The sequence below is a fragment of the Sciurus carolinensis genome, chromosome 6 (assembly GCF_902686445.1).
Source record: "Sciurus carolinensis chromosome 6, mSciCar1.2, whole genome shotgun sequence".
Lineage (NCBI taxonomy): Eukaryota > Metazoa > Chordata > Mammalia > Rodentia > Sciuridae > Sciurus > Sciurus carolinensis.
Genome location: NC_062218.1, coordinates 93,521,006 through 93,545,030, shown reverse-complemented (window position 1 = coordinate 93,545,030; position 24,025 = coordinate 93,521,006). Strand labels below are relative to the sequence as shown.

The 24,025-nt window shown below is 37.9% G+C and overlaps 1 protein-coding gene across 1 annotated transcript in view; it reads right to left on the bottom strand.

Moving 5' to 3' along the window:
• Nucleotides 1-4,745: 4,745 nt before the first annotated feature.
• Nucleotides 4,746-24,025, bottom strand: part of Man2a1 (mannosidase alpha class 2A member 1) — a 174,480-nt gene continuing 155,200 nt past the window's right edge. Inside the window, exons 19-22 of the mRNA XM_047555657.1 lie at nucleotides 23,598-23,731; nucleotides 15,997-16,200; nucleotides 6,684-6,794; nucleotides 4,746-5,090 (exon numbers count right to left, since the gene is read on the bottom strand). Of these exons, the coding sequence (XP_047411613.1) occupies nucleotides 4,938-5,090; nucleotides 6,684-6,794; nucleotides 15,997-16,200; nucleotides 23,598-23,731 (602 nt within the window). The 3' untranslated portion in view covers nucleotides 4,746-4,937. The remainder of the gene's footprint in view (nucleotides 5,091-6,683; nucleotides 6,795-15,996; nucleotides 16,201-23,597; nucleotides 23,732-24,025) is intronic.

The window sequence follows — 24,025 nt, the reverse complement described above, 5'->3', positions numbered from 1 at the left end:
TGCTTCTGGCAGTGGAGATTGTATGGTTTGGGACTTAATTGTCAAGGGTTTAGAAAAATTCAGCAGGAAGACAGAGACTCTAGTTGGAAAGTCTGCTAGGTCAGTGCTTCAGTGAACACATGAACTCTCTGGGGAGCTTGTTAGGTTGTAGATTGATTCAGTCCATCTGGGCTAGGGCCTGAGAGTCTGCAGTCCTAACAAGTTTCCAGGTAATGCCAATGCTTCTGGTCTGGTCACCACACTTGAATTAACAGGATTCTAGCAAAATATGATCTCAACTTGCATTTTCAGTTGTACTTTCTACTGTCTTGTACATACTACATGCTCCAGACTGGTGTTCCAGTATGCAATCTCATGCCACTACTTCAAGAACGAAAATGATATATTCAGCTCCTCAGTTGCACTAACTGCATTTCAAATACTCAAGAGCCACCTGTGCCTAGTAGCTAACACACTATAGAACTTTATCAAAGAAGGTTTTCTTGGACAGTTATGCTTCAAAGGAAAGTATTTCTAGTTCTCTAGGTTGTCCTAGACATGTCACCTGTTTTTCTCAGCCTCATCTTTAATGGGGAACATAATAATGTCTCTGTTTGCTAAAATTAAGTCAATCTTTCTTCTACCTTTCTTGAACTCAAATGAGGTGTGCGTTCTATTTCCTTTAGATCTGCCAGTCACATTTGGTTTTCCTCTGCAGTGTATTTCTACTGCACTCATCATCCACAGTATCTTTGTAGCTAAATCTCCTTTTTCTGGCTATAGAATCCCATTTTACTTGAATTGGGGGTGGGGCTCTACTTCTCACCTATTTGTCCAGTTCAACCTAACTCTATATATTGGTGTAATCATGAGTACATGAGCCAGCTGAGAGTTCATGTCATCAATCACAGAACATTTGATGAGAAAAGTAGATGCTTTTTCCACTAGGATCTCTAAGATGACTAGATGTGAGTCTGGATCTTCTGGTAGCCATCCTGTTATCAAATGGGCAGACCTTGCCATACGATGACATCTTGGGAAAGCAAAACCAAGAAATAAAGACAGATCCTGGATAACATCACATACTTGGCTAGATAGCTGAATTTGGAGAACACTACGAGTTAACTGGGGACAAGTTCCTTTTTATTTTTTTGGTGCCAGCGATTGAACCCAGGAGCGCTTAACCTTTGAGCCACATCCCCAGCCCTTTTTATATTTTGAGAACAGGGTCTCGCTGAGTAGCTTAGGGCCTTGCTGAATTGCTGAGGCTGGTTTTGAACTTGTTATTCTCTTGCCTCAGCCTCTAGAGTTGCTGGGATTATAGGCATGAGACATGTTCCTGCTTTTTGCATAAGCTAGTTGTACCAATGAATTCTTGTCTATTACAACCTCTCTTAAGGCATCTGTGTTCTGCTTTGACATGTGGTAGCAACATGATACTTGATAATATACTCCCCTTTGATCCAACCATTCAAAATTACAATTGCCTTTAGTTGGTTCCATACCACAAGTCTGTAGGATACATTGTGAACATATGCCCTTTTAATCTAAAAAATTTTTCACAAATTTTAATATTCAAATTATGTTGATAATGAAATTTTATGGAGTGAAACTTAGTTTTTATTATTTCCCAGTAAAATAGTTTTGTTCTAGATTTTATGCTTCTGCAAGTACTTATTACAAATTGATTAATCTCTACTGCATAAGTCACCCCAGACAAGTCCAAATATCCTAGTTAGCATGTATCATTTACCTGGTTAACCCATGTGTGGACCTCCAGGATTATCTGTTGTTTATCTGCCCCCACTTCCTAGCTTTGAAGGAACTCCCTAAAGTCACTACAGCTGTGCGCTAGCCTGGGCCAGTGGGCTGGAGGTGCCCACAGATCTCTCTTCCTGCGGCTCTACCCTCTGCATCATCCCACGTGCACCGTCTTAGCCTCCTCTTTGGCTCACGCCCTCCTCATCTTTCTTCTGCTCACACTGCATGTAGCATCTGACAACAATCTCTCCACCTCTTAAGTGGCTCAAGAGGGCTCAATGGGCACAGCTGTTGGGACATTTCCTAGACTCCAACCCAAAGATGCCCCCAAACCCAGACACAAAACTCACCACCACCTATCTGCCACCTGTTCTTTAGAACTACCTTTTCTAACCAGAATTGGATTGACAAAGGGACAATTGTTTCATGAAAGTACAAAGAACAGGCCCTCATTACTCCATGTCCTAATCCTATCACATTTTAATGTCTAAATAAATGTTTTAATATAAGGGTTTACAAACTAGGATTAAGAACCACTCTATAGGACCATACACAGGATAAGATTATCTTTTATTAGAGATCTTATATTACATATTCCCAAAAAGATATAAAATCTTCCAAGAGAAAATATCAAAACCTATTGATTCCAAAGGTGAGCAAAATAATCAAAATGAAAGTAAACATTTTCTTCTGGACAGAGGAATGTGGAAACATTTCAGCACAAGTACAACAAAGCCATGGGAAGAGAATTACAATGTTTTACAGCATTTTGTTTTAATCAGTTTTTGCTGGGAAAAAAAAAAAAAGATGCTAAGTTCTCCATTAGTGCAGTTACAACCTCAAATTAAATTTTCAAAGAAAGGGGAGGGTGGGGAGAAAGTAGTGAATACTTGGTCAACTGAACAACTGTGATAATAAATGTTATAAGACCTATCAAGCAAATCCACCACCAAGAACACAACTGAAGGGTATGGTTTGAAGTGTGTGCTGGAGACACTATTCAGTCAGTTCTTGACCACAACCCAAAGCAAAAGCATCCTCTCTTCATTTCCCTGATGATGTATTCTAAAAAGAACTTTAAAAAGCAGAAACTTGCTGGTTAAAGAGAGTTTCTGCTTCACCTGTGAAGAGCTGGTGGCAACACACACAGAATAAAACCCCGACTAACATGGGACAAATCCACTCCACACATCCAGAAGGGCAACACCATTTTTATTGCATCAGATTTTTTATTTTATCTGATCAGAAATTCCAGAGTGATAAAAGCACACCCACTTAACCATAGAACACAGTAAACTCCCATAAGAGGGTATACATTAAATATTCAATGAAAATATGGATCTTTCCTGGGATTTGCTCCTGGCAATCCTGATTTCTGCAGACGTTCATAAAACTTAAGTTGTTTCTGTTGTTTTCCAGTTGTTTCTCCCTAAAATTAGGATGGAAACTTATAGTACATGTTTATTGCATGAATTACCCTCTTGGAACATCTTGGTCAGATATGGTATTGTTTCCTTAATTATTAAGGATAAAGGAGTTTATGAATTAACATAACAGGTATCTCAGAAGGTGCATCTTAAGTGAAAATCCAGATAGTAATCTGTAAACTACATGTTTCTAATTTCTATATAAAGATGTTGGAATGACAAGAGGTAAATGGAAGTTTAAAGTCAGATAATACTAAGTTTATTATGTTAACACAAAGAAAATTTTCAAAACTACATATTCAAAGAATCCTTTCTATGCTGAAACTGAATATTTGAAATGTTGCTAATGTGGCTGTTATTTTAATATTAAGGAAACAATGCTCCCCAGTGAATTTTATTAAAAGAACTGTAATGGCACATGGGCTTAGAACTATACTCTAAGGTTAGCACACACATGTTTGGAATTGGCTGAACAAACATAGTCTTTAATTAAAGATTCATTATGATGAGCTACATATAAGTGGATTTCAAAACAGGGTCTATTTTAAAGCATTCTCTTCTTCAGTATGGTTAACTACTGTGAATGGAAACAGTATTTGGATTTTGCATGTTGCAAAACCCTTGCTTCAAGTTGCAGTTTCCTTGGCAGCAGCATATTTTAATTAACAATATTTTTCTTCCTTGTTTTGTTTTCTGACATCTCAGTACATTCAAATAGTCAAAATGTTTAGAGTAACATCACCACAAATTTAATAAAACAGATCAGAATGTGGCCAGCATTGTCAGGCAAAAATAACACAATTTATGTGTCATAGAAAGGTCCCCCCTCCAGCTTCCCAATACCTCCCCCCTTTCCCAGACAGGAATATGGACACCAAAAAATTTAACAAGACTTATAAAAAAATAAGGCACATTTATTTTGTATGGTAATTTAAAAATAGAAAACCCCATCTCAGAACACCTGTATTCAAATGAGCTGTGTAAAAAGACACCTTGTGGTACCTAAAATAGGTTATGGTACCTATGGAATTGCTTCTTCTGTTTTAGTGACAATGGAATAAATTGCACCTATCCCACATTGTCAAGTAATGAAAATATGCCTCTTTTTCTACTGTTGAATGACTCAAAATCAGGTATTTAGGGAAATACAAAGGGTAAGAAAGGAAGAATCAAGAGGTTCATTAGAAAAAGGTGTGACTATCAACTATGTTCATCATAAGGGTTGAGGGATTGCACTTTTCCACATATTTCAACACCCCAAATTTTTCTAACTTGTATGAATGATTGCAACCATTTTGGCCTTTAGCTATTATCCACAAACTTTTTATTCCATTTTGGTCAAATGGGCATTTTTATAAAATTAATGAAGGACCAGGAATGCAAATACTTTGAAGAATCTCTTCACAACCTCCAACACAAACATAATTAGTCAGCATTTAACCTGAGATACAATCTGTTGAGAGGTTTTCTTTAAACATTTCTTCATTTGTTGCATCAATTCACACTGATAGTGGCAGCTCATGGGAGGAACAAAAAAAAGAAAAAGAAAAAAAAAAAAAAAAAGAAAAAGAAACCTGGTTGACAGCATGGCTTTTTCCCCCCTTTATAGAACTGATTTAAAAAAGAAAAAAAAAAAAAAAAAAAAATCACAGAATTCATGTTCTCACAGTAGCCAGAAACTAAAATAATGTGCTTCCTTATTGCACGTCAAACCAAGAAAGTTATAAAAGCCAAGGCTTTCCACTCCAAATGTGAAAGTCAGACGTTCGCTCACCCCAACCGGATTCGGAATGTACTGATTTCCATGGGACTCAAGTGGATCACACTTATATTTTTGGCGACTGGAGGTGTATGCATCAAGGATAATGATGAAGGAATGAGTTTTTCAACAGTAAACTTGTTAAAAAGTTTATGTACCAAAATCTAAAAAGTAAAGGACAAAAAATTAGCATATTTAGATCGACTCTTATGATTAGTAGTGCATCTATATATATCTATATATTCAGTAAAAACAAAGTATGAAAGGGAGTAAAACAGTATGTTGAAGTTCCCTTTCAAAACAATAATACAGAGGGAGGGATTAAGTACATGTATAGACATGCTTAAACATACAGACAACCCCTGGAGGGAAAAAGGGAACTGTCATGATAGTCAGTGGCAATTTGTTCTGCATTCCTTTCTGTAGTTCTTGACAATTTTATCCTGCACAGGGGCTACTTTTTCAGTAAGAGAAAGGATATCTATGAGTCAAGAAGTTTTAAAAATCCTTATACTCTTTCTGTCAATACTTATCCCCAGCAATGGTGGTTCACAATCATTTTTCCTGTTCTAACAGAACTGGAAAATAGAAGACAGACCCATTACAACAAAGGCTCATGATGTTGTTGACTCTCAGTCTCTAGGATGGAAAGGTCATTTGGAAAGTGAATTCTTTAGTCTTGCCAGGTTATCCTAACATGTCTCTCTGGACTAACATGGCTATCCTAACATGTCCCTTAAGACTCAATACCTCAAGCTAAGAATGCTCACAACCAAATATACAGAATCATCAACAATAAAGTAGAATGCAAATATAATAAAAAACAAAAACAAAAATGCCAATGCTTTCTGGCACCAATTCCATGGAAGATGGGGTAAAGGTAATAGGAAAGCGAATCTGTCCAAGTAGATTTAGGACTCGTAGCAGATTTTCTATTCTTTTCAGACCTTATACATGTGCTAGTGTGCAGAATTGGAAATGAGCTGCCAGAGTCTGGTCTGTGGTATATTTAAGGAGTTTAGGAAGAAAGCTGGTCAGCTGAACTGCCTTGTGGGGCAGACCTGCCTATGCACTGGAACCAGTCCCATTGACTTCTTTCAGTCATAGATGAGACAGAGGCAGGAGGCTCATTTCCTTGCAAGGAGAGGCTTGATGAAATTGCCAGGAAGACCAATGAAAAGACATAAAAAGTAGACAGGTGCTCAGCAGTACTCAGGCTGAAGATCTGTTTGGCCTGCAAAGTGCTGACTCATGCAAACCTGGATTAATCAGAAGATTTAGATGTACTTTTATTTCCCAAAAGAAATCAACTGATTGGAGGTCTGTACAGCTGCCACTGGGGTTGTGGTCAATTATTTCAATGTTCATGCTGATGCTTCTTATTGCTATGCTGTTCGCTTCAGTCATAAAACTTGCCTTGGCCTCCGTAGGACTTGGGCTTAGCACAGTTGAGCTGGATGGTATGTGAGCATGTGTGGTTCAGGGGAGGAAATGAAGAGGGGGAGAAGATGTTATGTCGTCTAGAAATGGAAGGCTGAAGAAATGACATGAGCCTAGCCTTCAAATGTGCCCAGGTTCCAGTCATGTTTGACAAGAATCAAATGCTTTCTTAAGCTTTAAGCTAACTTGTAGGCTGAGGGAAATGAGTCAGTGAAGAGACAATGAAAGATTATCTTATTGTTAGGGCCGTTTTCAGAAAGTGAGGATTTTTGTCAAGGCACATTAACTTGACCAGCAAAAAAAGCCTTTCAACTTACCTTCCCCTGAGTTGTGGAACAAAGCAGCCCCATTCCTCTGGTAGAGAACTGGCAACCAAACCCCTTCCTGTGGAGGATCAAGGCTGCCTCATTGGAATGCCCACTGCCCACCTGCAAGTGAGCACAACACCAACACACCACAGAAATATTAGAGCAAGTATTTACAGTACTGTGCATCACTGTCTTGATATCGGTGTCCTCAAACCACATTTAGAAATTTAATTAGACAAATTCATTTCTCATCAGGTTCCACGCTCACTGTACCCATCCACCTGCTACACTCGCCCCATCCCACTGAGTCAGGTGAGACTATGCTCTAAGGTTACTGGTTAAAAGACTTCATGCCTTGGTTCCCCCATAGTCCCTGAGGACGTAGGCTTCCTTTTGTCCACAGAATATGCACTGTTTTATCAATATTTCTTCAAATAAAGTTTTTTTTTGTTTGTTTGTTTGTTTTTTGGTACCAGGGACTGAACCCAGGGGCATTTTACCACCGAGTCACATTCCCAGTTCTTTTTATTTTTATTTTGAGATAGGGCCTTGCTGAGTTGCTTACAGCCTCCACAAGTTGCTGAAGCTGGAAGCTGGAACTTATGATACTTGGGATGCCGCAGCCTCCCAAGCCACTGGCATTGCAGTCATGTGCCACCATACCCAACTTCTTTCTTATTTTATATATATATGTATTTATATACACCTCTGAATGTAGTCCTTTTGTCACTGAATGATTTACCAACCATCTTAAAACTGAAACATGAATTTCTTTATGAGATACTAATTTGTGGTAACTGTATTAACATTCTTAATCTTTAATGTACTGGTTCATTATTTTTACACAAGAGACATAAATTGAATTAGTTATGCTTATCACTTGTGAGGACAGCCAACATTTATTAGCTTGATATATTATTTAAATTCACATAACAAGAAACCATTCTTTCTGGGCAGACAAACAGAAAAATACTAACTAAAACCAGTCAGTTACAGGTCTAAATGCAAAGTTTCTTGCAGCAAAATTTCTTGTGTCCATTTAAATAACGATGTCCTGAATGGCTTGGGTTCTTAATATTTTAAATTACAATTATCTTAATAAATGTTATCTTTCCCAAAATGGGAAGATGTTTATAATAAACAAACTGAATGAAAATTCCATGCAAATTTTAAGGAATGTACAGTTATTCAAAGGAGACTCATGTGCTGCTCAGCACTGACATGGTGATAAAAATGATCTCTCTCTCTCTTTTCAGGCCACGGATATGAACATGTATAAGTTCTTGATCATCCTCCCTAGGGGACGAGAATATCTGATGTGCCATAGAGACATCTTTTCTGAATAGCTGCCAGCATCTCCACCACTGACTTGATTTTGATGTGCCTGAACAGTTTAAAGCTGTCCTCACCTCAGATTCTTGGTTGGAATAACCTATGTTATGATGTTTTGCACCATTATTTAAAGTGATATTGCTAAGATTTTGTTTGAAGGGAGAGAAAAAAAAAGTATTTAAGGAGTTGGAGCCACCACAGGACCAAATGATAAACACAACATGTTTAAATCACATGAAATTTCACCTCCCTACATATATAGCACAAAAATACTTCATTTATATACATAAGATCTCCAGAAGAACAACAAAGGGAACTTGATCATGTACCAGTTGTGTAGCTGGGAGTTTTGAACGTATCAGCTTCCTTGTCTATAAAATGGAATTAATGCTTCCTGCATGAGTGAACTGCTTGGATGAATCCACTGAAGATACTATGTGCAGTGGCCTCGCAAAGCCTGGTAGGACAATGTGTGTGTGGAGAAGCTGTAGAGATGAGCCTGGGCTGGGAGTCAGACAGCCTGTGATATGGCTCCTGCTCTGCAATTTACCAGCTGCTGAGTTCAGCAACACCAGGTTTTCCTTATCAGCAATAGGGAGACGAAATAAAATGAAATAGCATAGAAAGGACTTGTTCCAATGTCTGGCACATAGGATGCCCCTTAGCTATTAGTATTTCTAGCAATGTAATCCATCAAATAAATATTGGTGATAATTTTCTAAAAGTTACAAATTAAATCATACTTTCACTTAATTTTTTTTTTCTTTTTGGTATTGGGGATTGAGACAGGGTCTTGCTAAGTTGCTGAGTTTGGTTTTAACCTTGCCATCTTCCTGCCTCAGCCTCCCAAACTGCTGGAATTACAGGTGTACACCACTTTTCCCAGCTAATTTAACTTCTTATCATGATTTTTTTTATTGACATTATAACTTTGTAGTAGAAGAATCAGAAAATCCTCAAATTATATGTCTACAGTTGTGTATCAAAATCATAACAAAGTCCTTGTGTGGATTCACAGGTTAGATGACCTCTTAATTAGACTCCTTTAGAAGTACTTGTCACTATTAACCTAAAGCATTTGGTCATTTTAACTCATTGCAACATCCTTAAAAGCCACTTGATAGCAGGAATTGCCAAAATATCTGCTCTTGGAATGAAAAATTCCCAAGGCTGTTACCAAAGGGGTCAAAAAAGTGGAAAGGGAAATACCTTTGAAATTCTACTTTTGAATTCTACAAGAGATTTAAAACAATAATACAAAAGTAGAGATGAAGCCATAAAACTTAATTTTCATTGATAGAAAAAGTTACATTTTCTCTAAAAACTAAAATTAAATCATTTTGTAAGGACTAACTGAAATAGCAATCATCTTGTCCAAGTTTTTAAAAAATCAAATATTCATGAAAGTATCAGTTTTCAAGCAAAAAATACCTGAGGCAAACCAGAAGTTTTTCAGCCTCAAAGTCTGTCTAGACATTTTATTTCCAAGAAAACTGTTTTGCAAAGTAGGGAAACTGTGAATTTAACTTGAATATGGATACAGGAAAACAGATACCTTCCAGCAATCACACTATATGCTTTAGGAGAGTAAATAGATATTGAAAGAACTCTTTCTACATTCACTAACACATTGTAATCTGGACCCAGAAAAGGGGAAGGTGTGGGGAGGAAAATTGGTAATCTTTGAAATTGTGCAAACTACAGTTAGGTAACTATCTTTGTAAAATAGGTCGGGTCACAGTTGAGAATGAATCACTGCAGGCAGGTCATGGTATTCAAAAATCACAGGGAAAATCCATTCCCAACTCCTTTCTGGGGATAAAAATCAACACCCAGCTCATAGAACCTGTGAGGCTCTTCTTGTAATGTGATGGAGTATGGGGAAAGATGACTGGGTTTGTAAAATGAGGCCATCAGATAAAGTTGGGCTTACAGAAAGTGGGATCAGAGCAAGATTTGGTTCCACTATGAACTAGCCATGTGAATCTGGCTCATATATCTCAACCCCACACAGCACTGGGCATAGAACCCAAGGCCTCACACAGCTAGGCAGGTGCTTTACCATTAGCTACATCCCCAGTTCTTTTGATTTTTTTTACTTTGAGGTAGGGTCTCACTAAGTTGAATTGCTCACACTGGCCTTGAACTTGTGATCCTCCTGCCTCAGCCTCCAACGTAGCTGAAATTACATGGTGAGCCTGGTTTGTTCCCATGCAAGAGGCAGCATAAGGTTGTAAACAGGAATCTGCAGTCAGTCTTGCTGAGGGTGCCTCACAGCTACCTTACACTACTGTGTGACTTGGAATGTTATTTGCCATCTCTAGGTTGGTTAGTTTGCTCTTCTGTAAGATGTGATAAAAATATTACCTACCTTCTTTGTGGTGTGGGAACTTTAAACAAGGTTCATGTAAAGGACCTAGCATGATGCCTGGTATATAATTAAAAAAAAACCCAAGGAATTATTAATTGAATGTATCAGGAATAAGTCAAAGTGACATTGATTAAGATTTACTTTGACAATAATGTCCACCTTATCTAATTTAATAAAAAAAAAAGTTGCCAACATTTTTACTTCATTGTTAATCATGACTGCTCATGCCCGAATGATCACAGCTGGCGACAGGGCTCACCATGTGCACACCTGTTCAGAACACCTCACGGACATTTCCTATAAGCCTGACAACATTTCTGAGCTGGGTACTATTATCATCCCTGTGCTGCCAATGAGGAAACTGAACTCAGAGTTAAGTGATTTGCTCTAAGTCACGGGGTTAGCAAGAAGATGAGTCATGTTCAAAATCCAGATGGTCTGATGCCAAAGTCTGTGCTTTTAACAGCTTTCTTCTCCTGCTTTTGCTCTAGCTCTGGATTGGTGCCCATAGGTACACAGTCAGAAAGGAAAAGATAGGGATTCTGTTTGATGCAACGTCACAAAACATTTAAACTAAAGGAGATAACCCTTCTGGTTTAAGACTGGAAAAAGGGAATATTTAGTCAGTGGTTCCAGTAGAGCTAAAAACCATGACTTATCAAAACACATATCAATTCAAAAAGTAAGGTTTGGAAATAATAATTTATACACATCTAATACATATCCACCCATCCACTCATCTCATTTCAAACAGGATTAAATGCCATTCTGAAAATTATAACTGCTCATAAAGTCTCTCCTAAGGAAGGAAAGATACAAGTGAATATCCTTCTACTGAAGTAGATAACTTAAGGAGAATTGTGCTTTTTTTTCCACTCTAAAAGAAACTTGATTTGCTTGTCAATAGTACAAGGGTCACAAGTCAGTAACCTTTTGGAAATTATCGTAATAAACATTACAAACAGTGTAGACCCAATGTTTTTCTGGGGATGAGAATGTCTTAACTCTGACCAGATTCTACAAGAATAATGTGATCCATGCCGCCTCGCAGGATTTCAAAGGTGCACACAGATCAAGAAATAGCTAAACTCCTGGTGGGAAAAATTTCCCAACACACTTAGATTCTTCGAAAATGCCTAACAACACTCTTCTATGGTGCATTTTGGCAGCTAGGCAGGCCAGAAAATTGCAAACTTTGCGGTAAATTCTGAGATGGGAAATAACCAGTAGAAATTCACTTTTCAGGGTACTTATTAAAATGTCTAATGATAGCTATTTGTTTTGATCAACAAGATAAAATGACAGAAAGACAAGGAAGGTGAATGGTTGTTCTTAGATACATACAACAAAGGAAAATTTTCCCCCACAATTTTCACCTTTCCAGAAGCTAGGGAGGATCAATGAAGCACCAATCAATTTTTATAAGAAACACAAAACAAAGTAAAAACCTTAAAATGCCTTTTATGAGAAAAGAGGGGTGGTATAACAAATGGAGAGAGAAAATATTTGAAAAGCAATGGTGAGGTTGAAATGACTGGTCCATGCCACATATCAATTAACTATAAATCAAAATGAATCTCAGAGAAAATAAAGAGTTAAAAGCATTATGTGTATATAAATGAAATAAAAATGTCTGAACATAAAAGCAATCGGAAAAACAAAGCTGAACTACATATTACTTTTGAAAACATTAAGGAAGCCTAGCTGAATGCTAAATCAGGTTCCTCTTTGCCCCTCTATTCCAGCCTGAAACTGCAGTTCCAGCCTTCAGAACCATGACTCATGTCTGTTCTCTCAAGGGATTTTCCCAGCATCCTCTCTGTCAGGACTCACTTTCTCCCCAAATAAACTGCCCTGTCCTGGGACATGGCTTGCCTACTTAAGTGTACTTGAGACTCCTGTTTCCAGTTTTCAAACTTTCTTAGAAGCTTCTTTGTAATATCTGAAGCTCTTAGCAGTGTAGGCAAAGGGAGTGACCAGGAGAGGACGACAGACACACAGGGTGAGGAGGCCAGCTGTGAAACTCCCAGACTGTGGCTGGAATGGGCCAGGCTACTACAGGATGCTGTGGGCATGGCTTCTGAGAGGTCTCTTGCCTTTTTTCATCTGATTACAAATATACTACGTCATAATTTTCTAAAAATGGATATAAAGTACAAAAGCAAAAGATGTCTATATAAAAACGAATATGTCTACTAATATAGATAATTTCTGAACAATCAAACCTTTAGAAACAGATTTGGTTACTTCAAAAAGTCATACATTGCCCTCTGAGACCACATACAGCACTCAGATTCAGAAGGCCTGCTGGGGGGCTGGGGAGATAGCTCAGTTGGTAGAGTGCTTGCCTTGTAAGCACAAGGCCCTGAGTTCGATCTCCAGCACCCCAAAAAAAAAAAAAAAACAAAAAAAAAAAAAAACAGAAGACCTGCTGGTGATTTTACTTTAATAATTTAATCTCTAACCCTTATTCCTCAATTTAGGAAATGAAAATAACTTAGCAATTTCTAGAATTATAGGGAGAGTTTATTTTAAAAAAAATAGTAATTACTAGGCTCTCCTCTCTAGACTATAGAATTAGGATCTCAGAGTTTGAATATAAAAGTCTCTATTTTTAAAAATCTCCCTCGTAAGATGTGTATATAGTGAATCTAAGGCTGAACGGAAGTACAGAACCACCTCAGTGGGTTATTGTACTTCCAGTCTGCACCTGACCTTTGTCACTGTTCTTTAAACTCATAACACCTCTATCCCTGGGGAGTAACAATAGGTGAGGTTCACAACTGCAGAACCTTCACACAGTGGCCTAGGGATGGGTCAAAAGGGGTGTCCTGTATCACACAACTGCTTGAGGTCAGGCAGGAAGAGACCTCTCACTGCCTGTATCACGCCAAGGTGGTCCTCAGATACACTGGTCATAAAAATGTTGCAGTGGTTAGGAAAATGCTAACATAGACATGGGCCAATGAGACCTCTGGTCTTGTTTGGAACCCAGTCTCTATGTTAAAATTACTTCAGGGAAAAGTAATAACCAAATGAATACCTAATATTGTATCCTGAAAGCTGCCAGTGAACAAAAACCAGGAACACAATCAAAGCCTTTGGGTCTAGCTTCTGGATTTATTATTGAGTCATTTTTGCCTTTGAGCATGATCATGGAATTACAATGGATACCTTTTAAATAATAGCTTTCTTTAAACCAATATCCACAATAGCTTCATTCAATGATTACCTTCCTTTTATCAAAGGTTACAAGACAGAGAAACTCTTTAAAGAAGTGGTTCTGAATGGACCAATGATCCTCTAGGATTACTAGTGGTCTTTTAAGTAACTGTTTCAAATTGTGCTGAGTCAAATAATCTAGAAACTGGCACTAATTGATATGATAATACAAAACATTCCTGAATATTTAGTTCTGATTATGTGCCAGCATGGTAGTTATTGATGGGCATTGACATTTCAGTCTTTATTCTGCCTGGGAAAATCTGTTATTAAACTGCTCTCTGCTTTGCTAAAACCTCAATTTGCATCCAAATTGGCATAACTTGCATTCGACTTGGCCCTATCAAGATAACAACATCTATATAGTGTTTGTTTTCAAAGGGCTTTTGCAAAACATTTAACCTGTTTCTCACAATAGGCCTAACACAGGCATTTCTGATATGGTCCTGTTTTATAACGGCTAAGGTTGGCAGCCACTCAGTCCATGGGTGGTAAAGGTGGTCCACCCGTCTACCTATGCAGATGGGAAGAGTAATGGGAAGCAAGGTAGTGCCAGCGACTGGAGTCTAGACTGGAGAGGGCCTGAATACTCAAGGGTATCAATCAGTTTGGTAGGCAATGGGATTTTGAATCTGGAAGGTAATTAGACTTCTATTATATGAAGTTAGCCAATAGCAGGAGGAATATAAAAAAGTTGCCATTCATGACTGAGAAAACAAATGCCAGTTTGGATTACTGAAGGTAAAACAATACCCACCTTTCACTGATTTTACTCAGCTCAAGCTGCTCCCAGAAAAAAAAAAAATCACATTTCAAACAATTATAAGGGAGGAGTCATTTACAAGTGAGGTTAAAAGACGGTGGCTGCTGTCCCTCCAGAAGCTCTTGGGAGATTCTGTTCATGTCCTCTACCATGTGTGCCTAGGTGGTAATCTGAGGTCCAGAGTCTCTGGTGCCCTCCACTTTATCTGTTTGTTCTAGTTTAGTTCATGAATTAATAACATGATACATCAGAGTTATCTATCCCACAGATGTTCTTCCCATGAGCCATCCTAGTCTCCATGGGCCAAAAAGGAGGCCCACAAGAGACCGTGGAAAAATCCTGGAGAGAACATCCACATAATTCATTCATTCAACAGTTCCTAAATGAATGAAATAACATATTTCTGTTGCATTATTACCTTCTCTGTGGGTTGCTCACTAACCACCCCAAACTTGTTTCACCTTCTCTGAACTGAACTTCCTTTCTTTTCCCCCTCCTTAACATTTGTCACCACTTAATGTATTATATGCTTCTCTTAGTTTTTTCTTTATTTTTCTTCTCCCCTAAAAGTTAAGCTGAAGAAAGCAAGGCCTTCAGTCTCTGTTGTTCATAACTGCATCCCTAGTGCCCATGGCAGTAACTAGCAGGTATAAGCATAAGACAGACCTTCCAAGTAACATGGCAAAAAAGCATTTCAACACAGATAGAAAAATGGTCACTCTAGCATTCACTGAACACATTATTACAAAACACACATGTTTTCTTGCATAGTCACGCATATGTTTCTTAATTTGGACACAAAGTTTGGAAATCCCTAAATGCCCAAATTGCAGACATTTGTTCTTTACTTTATTTCATTTCCTTTAGTTCACTCTTTTTAAACATGTCTCTCCTCTTAGGTTAAGCATCCTCCTTCTTTTCATACTGAAGCCATTTCCCACAAAATCCACCACCACTTACTACATCCAGCTAACTAACTGCATGTCTTCACGATAGAGAAATGGCTCCAATGCGAGAGGGATGTCAAAAGTCTAATCCTTATTCTGTCTGAATACAATATTTTTGACTTTAAAAATGGACATATATGTAAATCAAAAGTCTAACAATTAAATTTCATATCTAAAGAAACCTTCCCATGCTCTTTCTCCAATATTTATCCTAAATAGTTGGTTTCTGAATACAAAGGTTTGAGTTGCAATACTTTTAAAGAAAGAGACATGAAAACACAAAGCCTGTGTTACAAAAATAATGAAGCACTATGCTTTCTATTTCTCTAACTCCTGAAAAACACTGGCTAACAAGGAGAAAGGGTGGGAAAAGTCACTTGAGTTGATGGGCCAGGTTTTCCTACCTAACTATGTGACCAGCATTAGCTTCCTCATCTGTAGAAAGTACCTGATATTTGTGATCTGCCTGGCACACAGATCCTTTCTGAATCAAATAAATTTGTATTGGGATATGCCCTAAACTATAGATCAATCATTGAATGAAAGGGATAATGATTTTGGCTAAAGGGAAAGCACTTGCTATTGTTTCTCCAAGTACAGTGAAGCTGACAGTATTTTCCCCCTCTCCCTACCCTAAACCAAGTAAACAAAAGAAGTAACTTTTTAGAAGTCTATTTTGGGATATACCTTTGCCTGTATTGTCCGAAGATTAACCAGATGAATGTCACAAGGCAAAGACGACAGTAAAGGAAGGAATTCACTCAGCAGTTCAGTGGCGGGAGAGGAGAGCTTTACTTTTATTGTCATTAGAAAGACTGGATGGTTCAGAGAAGAAGAAGTTATGTGGCTGAGGAGGGAAGGATAACTGACTGGACTCTTCCTTTCTTCTTCCTATCAAGATAAAACAAAAATGCTTAAGAGTTAAATTTGCAGTTCCTATCATATTAACAGAAAAAGTTTAAATGTAAAAATATGTTAATATATTTATTATATTTTATAAATATCATTATTAGAGCTCACACAATGGATTACAAAGTTCACTGCAAGCAACATAACAAAGTGTCCACTTAACTCATGTTTAAAATACTTCATTCATTTAATATTAAAAATAACAAAAACATTTCCCATGAACATTTTTGGATAAAGCACCACTTTTTATGAAAACTCCCAGCCTACCACAAAATTCTCAAAGTATAAGGATTGTGATGTTCCTTGCACATCATCAAATGTTACTTCCCTTCTGTCTCAGGTTTCACCCATTATATTCTCATGGTTTCATTTACACATTTAACAAGACCAGAAAGGCATGTACGAATCCAAAGCTATGTTGCATGAATGGTACCAAATTACAGGAGCTACATATTACTCAATGACAGGATTTTAAAAAATACAGAGCTCGGGATTTTAAATATAGAAAACACAGGTGGCATATCTAGATCATCTGTTTTAAACTTGGTAAACCATTGACAGTTGCTTTATCTGAAAAATATGAATTGTTATACATGTTATTGCATGATTATTCCATATAATGAAAAATAGTCTTTGCTATGATGTATACTTATTAGGCAACATTTCTGTATGTCCAAACAACTAATAAATCCACCAGGGTTAGGGGTATGTTAGATGACATACAAAATTAATTCAGTCAACACTTAATAGAACCGTAACCTAATAATGCCTAAGGAGTAAAAACAGACGTGGGAAGAACTGAGAAGAGAAAATAATTTATGTAGAAAGGTCCTTTGATCACCAACTACACTTGAATAGAATTTAAGTTCTTTAAAATGACTATTTCACTGATACCTTCTGACTTTGCATCCTTTTTGTAATGTAGGACTCAAAAGACTTGGGTATTTATCTTTGTGAAAAGACAGAATTTATAAAGATATGGAGCTTAAAATTCAGAATGTCAGATTAGCATTGGACAGAAGGGTGCTAGCAGAAAGCGAGTAGCATTGTGCCAGTGGCTAACAGTAGATGTCATTACAATGCAGACCGTGGCGAGAGAAAAAAACTTAAAGGCAGCAAAGGGACATTGCAATATTAAGAGACTGACAAAAAAATTAGGTCTAAAAGTTATGTGAAAATGTATCCATTCCACATTCTTAAAGAAAGATTAAGTAAAGCATATAAAATAATATTCTCCAACAATACTGCCATTTAATGCAGCTTGTAGAATAACATGAATAGAAAGGGAACATTTCAACAAGACTCTTAAATGTACTGCCAGATCAAAGGGCTTCATAATCTAGGTCAGGATTGCTGACAAAAATCACCTTCTGAGTAATAAAAGATGAAAGATACCAAAAGAAAGGAAAACACCCGCCTTATCAGATTCGAGAGGCATTAAGTTCATTCCAGGTCAAGACGCATTCAGAAAAAACCTCTCTGGCTTTGTTCTATATTCCTGGAGGAATTCTTGGACACTTCAGTGAGTAGATAAGATACTTCTTGGCTGAGTGTCTATACCTTAGAAGCAATAATATGCATATACACTAATCCTCCAAACCAGATCTCCTGTCTCTTGGTTATTTCCGTGAATTAACCACAATGCAGAACAACTTGGGGAGTCTTTACAAAACATAGATTCTTGGGTCCTAACCCAAATCTGTGGAATCAGAATCTCTAGGGTGAGGACTTGGGAATATAAAGTTTTTAAGTCTCTGTAGGCAAAGCCCATGGAGTCAGCACATACTACTCTGTGAATTTGTGCTGGGAACTGCCAGCCCAGACATCCTCCCAATCTACTAGAGGAAACATAGCTCTTTTGGAATAAAAATTACAATCCTGCCCTTTAGTACTGTTAGATTAAAGGAACAAGGTTCAGCCTCAAAGATGTTTTGACAAAAGTCTTATAAAAGGAAACAGTGTTATGAATGCAAAAACTTTGAGAATTAAAGAACTGTGCAGTTGATTGCCCTTAAAAAGATAAGACAGAGATGTTTAAAAAGAGTTGTGGTTCTGCATCAGAAGAGTACAATGAACCAATAATAAAGCTGGAGTCTGGCTAGGCCAGTGGGGCAAAGTCTCACCCAGGGGAGGGTTCCACCATTCACTAGCTTTCTTATATTTATAGTAACAAGGGGCTGAATAAGATATCTAACTGTTCAAATACCAATATCTGATTAACTTCCTAGGAAGGTCCCCCCAAAAGCTTATGTGTTATCCAGTGTAGCAATGTTCAGAGGTGAATTAGATTAGGGGAGTTCTAACTTAATCACTGGATTAACCCACTTTGTGTATTAACAATTCAATGGACTAACTGGGTAGTAACTAAGCAGGTGAGGGGGCATGGTTGAAGGAAGTGGGTCTTCAGGGGCATGCGTGAGGATTGTGTATTTTGTCCCTGGCTCCTCCTGGTCTCTCTGCTTCCTGGCTGCCACTGAGGTGAACAACATTCTTCCACCACACCCTTCCACATGATTTCTGCCTCACCTGTGGTCCAGAGCAATGGAGTCAGTCAACCATGGACTGAACCACTGAAACCATGAGCCCAAATAAACTTTTCCTCCTCTAAGTTGTTCTTGTCAGGTATTTTGGTCATAGTGAGGAAAACCTAACACAAAAGGTAACCTCCAAATTCTTAGAATAAACCCAGAAAACATGTTTACTATAGAAAAGGCATGTTTGTTTAGGCTATAAATGGATTCCCAGCCTTGTAGTGACTGGGATTCCTACAATAAATATTATTTGGTTTCTTGTTGTTTGGAAGGTGTTGGTCTAAGTCTGGCATTCTCTTTGCAGCTTGCTTCGTGTTAACATCTTTCACCACACTGATTCAAACCACTCAACATCTCTTCCTCACTGAGTTACAACCTTATTCCAGGAGTCAGAACTTCTTACCAGGCTTTTTGGTGGCTTTTATTAAGCTCACTTGAGTTATCTGATCCTTTAACATAAAAAGCTAAACAGACTTGCTGAATTATGGAAGATAGTAAGAGGTCTTTTTTTTAAGTCATCTGTTTACTCAGTTTGCTCTAGTATACGGTTGAAAACTAATTAAATGCCTGTTAAAGTAAATCTATTAATTTAACAAATGAATGCAGTAAAAATACATGAGAATACTGTGGAGGGGAAGGGTGGGATAAAAAAACAAAGAGGGAGATAGGAAATAACTGTAACATTTAAAGATAAATATTGTCATCACATTCCTGAGCCCTATAAGCATGTGAGTTTTTAATATGACATCTCCCAATTTTCTCTCCTTATATGTGTAGAACTGGTATCCAGAGGTAAAATGACACAATTCTAACAGCTGAATGCTTCTAGAGCTCCTAAATCCTCAACACTTCCCTTACTATACCAACCCTCAGCAGGAAAGGGGTAGGGAGTAAGAATCAAAGAAAGAAATCTCAAAGTGGACAATGCCAGAGACCCTTCTCACTTCCCAATGCTGTTGACGCTTGTGATTGTGAGCATGGCTGACAGTCAGCCTCACGCACAGCCAGCCCTCCACTGGGCATCTGCACATCTCAGTGCTTATCACTCCAAGTCTTTGCTCTCATTACCTCTTTACTCTGAGAACAGGACTACTTCTGTTTAGTCAACCCAGGATTATTTCGGTGAAGCTCTGGCAGGCTCAAGTCTTTCCATTAAAACCCCTACCTATCTGACAGTGAGATAACACATGCATGCAATTCTAAGGACTTAGAGAGGCTGAGGCAGGAGGGTTGCAATTTGGAGACCCGCCTGGGCAACTTAGTGAGACCCTGTCTTACATAAATAAATGGGGCTGGGGATGTAGCTCAATGGTAGAGTGCTGCTGGGTTTAATCCCAGCACCAAAATGATGACACCATTATCACCAACAACAAAATCCCGACCTGTCTAGGAAGTATGTTCCCAACTTGGTTTCTACTGTCAATTTTAGATGTTAAGAATGTTAGTTGAAATTAAAAATGCTTTCTAGAAAATTGAAGTTACATGATATATAAAATTTCTTAACGGTCTTTTTAATCAATTTTTGTTAGAAACCAAAATGTATTTTCTCTTCTCTAGTTCATTTTTTATTTAAAAAAAGCTATTCATTTAAGCCTCTGAATATATAGATGAGTAAAAGAAAAATTTAACTAACATTGGATTATACAAACATTGGATCAAATTTAAATCAATTACTATCCAAGGAGTTTTGAATGGGAATCAACAAATTATTGAAGTTGTAAGTGAAAGCTTTATAGATCTGACATGAACATTTTTATTGCCATAGTTAACAGAAGTTTTGTAGATTAAAGTCAATATATAGAGAAAAATGTATAAGCCAGAGACATTTTCAGGGGGAGCAAATGACAGGAGCTGCCAACACTCAGACAATGATTTTCCTATGTAGTTTTAGCTCTTAAAACTAAGCTATCTCCTCAGAAACTGATTTAAGCCATAAGTATCAAGAACTGGTGTAAATCTTGACATCTAAAATGGATATTTTTTTTTTTCTAAAAGATTCTAAATACTGTAATTATTGGCTGGCAAATGAGCTGTTTCCATGTTATTTAATCAATTAGTATTTTATAGAATGTTTACCACAGGCAAGAAGGCCATAAAAATGAAATGGACAAGTCCCTGGAATCTAGTAGGGATATACTGGGTGCTTCCTCTGTTAGGAACAACACTAGAAGAGAAAGTCAGAGTCCCCACTCTCACAGGTTACGGTCCAAAAGAGGAGAAAAGACAATGATCAAATGATCATCCACACACATGAAGGTGAAATGCAGTTTGGAGGGAGCATAGGAGAAATAAGACTTGGTCAAGAGGCAGTTGACTAAGTGACCTCTGATCTGAACTATTACTAAGAGTCCCTGGGTAAAGAGGATAAAAGGGCATGTATACAGATGCTATGTGGAAAGAGGGTGTGAGAAGAATTTGGAACTAAAAGAAAACCAGAGCATCTAAAGTAGAAATAGTGAGAAGCATGGAAGATGCCTAGGGAACGGCCAGGGCCCACATCATGAGTGGCTCTCCAGGTCATGGTAAGAATTTTGGCCTTTATACAGACAACAATAAGAAGACATCAGATCATGCTAAGTGAGATAAGCCAATCGCAAAAAACCAAAGGATGAATGATCTCACTGATAAGCGACACATATAGGGGGTGGGAGGGGGCAAGAATGGAGGAAGGAGGGACTGTATAGAGGGAAAAGAGAGGTGGGGGAGTGGGGGAGAAGAAAAAAAAATAACAGAATGAATCAAAAATTATTAACCTAGGTAAATGTATTACACAAATGGTATGCCTCTATTTCATGTACAAACAGAGAAACAAGATGTATCCCACTTGTTTACAATAAAAATTAAAAAAAAAGAAAACATCAGAGGGGTTAAGCAGAGGGCAACAAGGCTAGATTTGGTCTAGAAGAAAACCAAAACCAAAAATCAACTCTGTCTACTGGGTTAAGGACAGCTATGTCAGAAAGAAGAAAGCAGGGTGGAGATACCTAGACCAGATCCAGGAAATAAATGGTGTCAGTTTAGATCAGGTGGTGGAAGTAAAGAAGTTTACACATTGAAATACTCAGGGCAGGAGACACTGTCCTGAGAGGGTGGCTGATGAGGGAGAAGTGACCTTCAGGACTGACTCCTAGGTGTCTGGCACAGCACTGGATGGATGCTGTGCTTGTCACTGAGAGGGGTAAGGGGAGGGAGATCAGGAGAGTGATGTTGGATATGCCAAGCATGAGGTACATTTATGAACACAGAAGGAAATATCAGGAAGGAACCAGATAGATGAGTTTGGAGGTCAGAGGCAAGATCAAGCTAGTATATGTGATTTGTGGGTTCCATTTTTGTAGAGGGATGTACTAAAACCATGAACTAGAAGAACTGCCAAAGAATAGTGTATAAATGAGAAAAGGAACCTGGAGGGTTCCAGTATTTAATGACTGAGAAAAGAATTATCAGAGAGATTAAGAACTGCCAAAGAGGTAGGAGGAAAATCAGGTAAACATGGCACTGTGGAAGCACTGGCCAGGCAGCACTTCAAGAAGTGATAAGGTCAGTGTCAAAGGCTGCTGAAAGGTGGATTTAGTTACACTGGCAAAAGCTCTCTCAGTGTATGATGGAGGCTCGAGCTATACTGAAGCGCACCTTGTGTGAGAAGGATATCATAAAATGATCTCAACTCATAACTGGCTCACCTGAGTAGGAGATAGCAGCACAGGGGAAAAGAGAGTGTGAGTTTGATTGGGGGCTGTTTCTGTTATTTTTAGCAGAAGAACAAAGATTATTTAAAAGACAATGGAAAGAATCTCTTAGGTAAGTGCTGGCCTATGAGGGGGGAGGGGAGAGGGAAGGAAAGAAGATGGGCAGTAAAAGGATCCTGAGGTGTGCGAGGGGGTGACAGTGCCAAGGACAACTGGAAAGGTTGTCTAAGCAGAGGGTGGGAGGAGGCTTGGTATCTAGAACAGAGAGGTCTGTATAGTGACTGATTTCCCTATAAAGTGGAAAGCGAGGTCACTGGCTGGAAGAGTAGAAAAGATTGGAAATGGTCCATATAGAAAAGAGAACAGAGTAAGAAGAAAAGGGCCACGTCCAGGGTCATCTGAGGGATGTGTGCAGTTTATGGAGAACTCTGAGGCTCACTCTCCTGTCACCTGAGTACCAGTATATGATCTCTAAGGTCCAGTCCCACTTTTGTCAGATTTTTGCTTAGAGGAATAAAAGCTGATTATGCAAGATAAACAGGTGAATACATTTTCCATCAGTGAATCAAAGATTAAAATGAGACCGCTAAAGTTTAAAATAAATTCCATCACCCAAATTTAATCAGAAGTTCTTAGTGTGTGACTAAATTCCAGTCTTTAATTCTTATCTAGCTCAATTTTTACTTATATTTTTCATTTTAATTTTTTTGAATACTGGGGATTGAACCCAGAGGTGTTCTACCACTGAGTCACACAACCAGCCCTTCTTGTAAATTCTGAGAGACTGTCTTGCTAAGTTGCCCAGGCTTGCCTTGAACCTCCTGCCTCAGTTTCCTGAGTTGCTGGGATTATAGGCATGGACCACTATGGTTGGCTTAGCTCAAGTTTGAAACTCTTATTTCTTTCAAAATAATTTCAGGAAATTTCACCCAAACTGCTTATGTGTCATTATTTTTTATCTGCATAATACACAAAAATAAAATGACCTAAATGCAAATCTTACACAAGGTTTATAACTAAGATTTTCTGTCAATGTGGGCTGAATCTGTTACACAGATATATCAACCATGGAAATTGTAAAATGAATTTTAAAAATACAGTTATTTCAAATTTTGGGTGACAAAGAACCAACATCATTATGCTAGTTATTTTTTCCTACCATATCTGCATCACTTCTTTTTTCTAGTAGTAGTCGAAAAACATTAGCTGTAATCTTGTTATCGGTGACACCTTGCCCAAGGCCACGATTATCATCTTGCATGAGTCTTCGATCCATGATGACCTCAATATCACCTAACAAACAAAGAAACTGACCAGGATTATTTAATACGGATATTCATTGAGGATCATTTAAGTAGAAGCCATGATGACTTGCTTTAAATTTCTGGGCCAATTCAGGAGGTGAATCTCAACACCCCATGGTACCAAGGACTTTCTTTTGGTAACAGTTCAAAGTAGCTACAATAAATTCATAAAACAAGATAGCGTTTCTGCTTCTCTTCATTAATGTTTAGCAATACCTGATAAGAAATTTTAAAATAGAATAGAATAGATCAAAACTTACATGAAATATTTTTTAAAAAATTA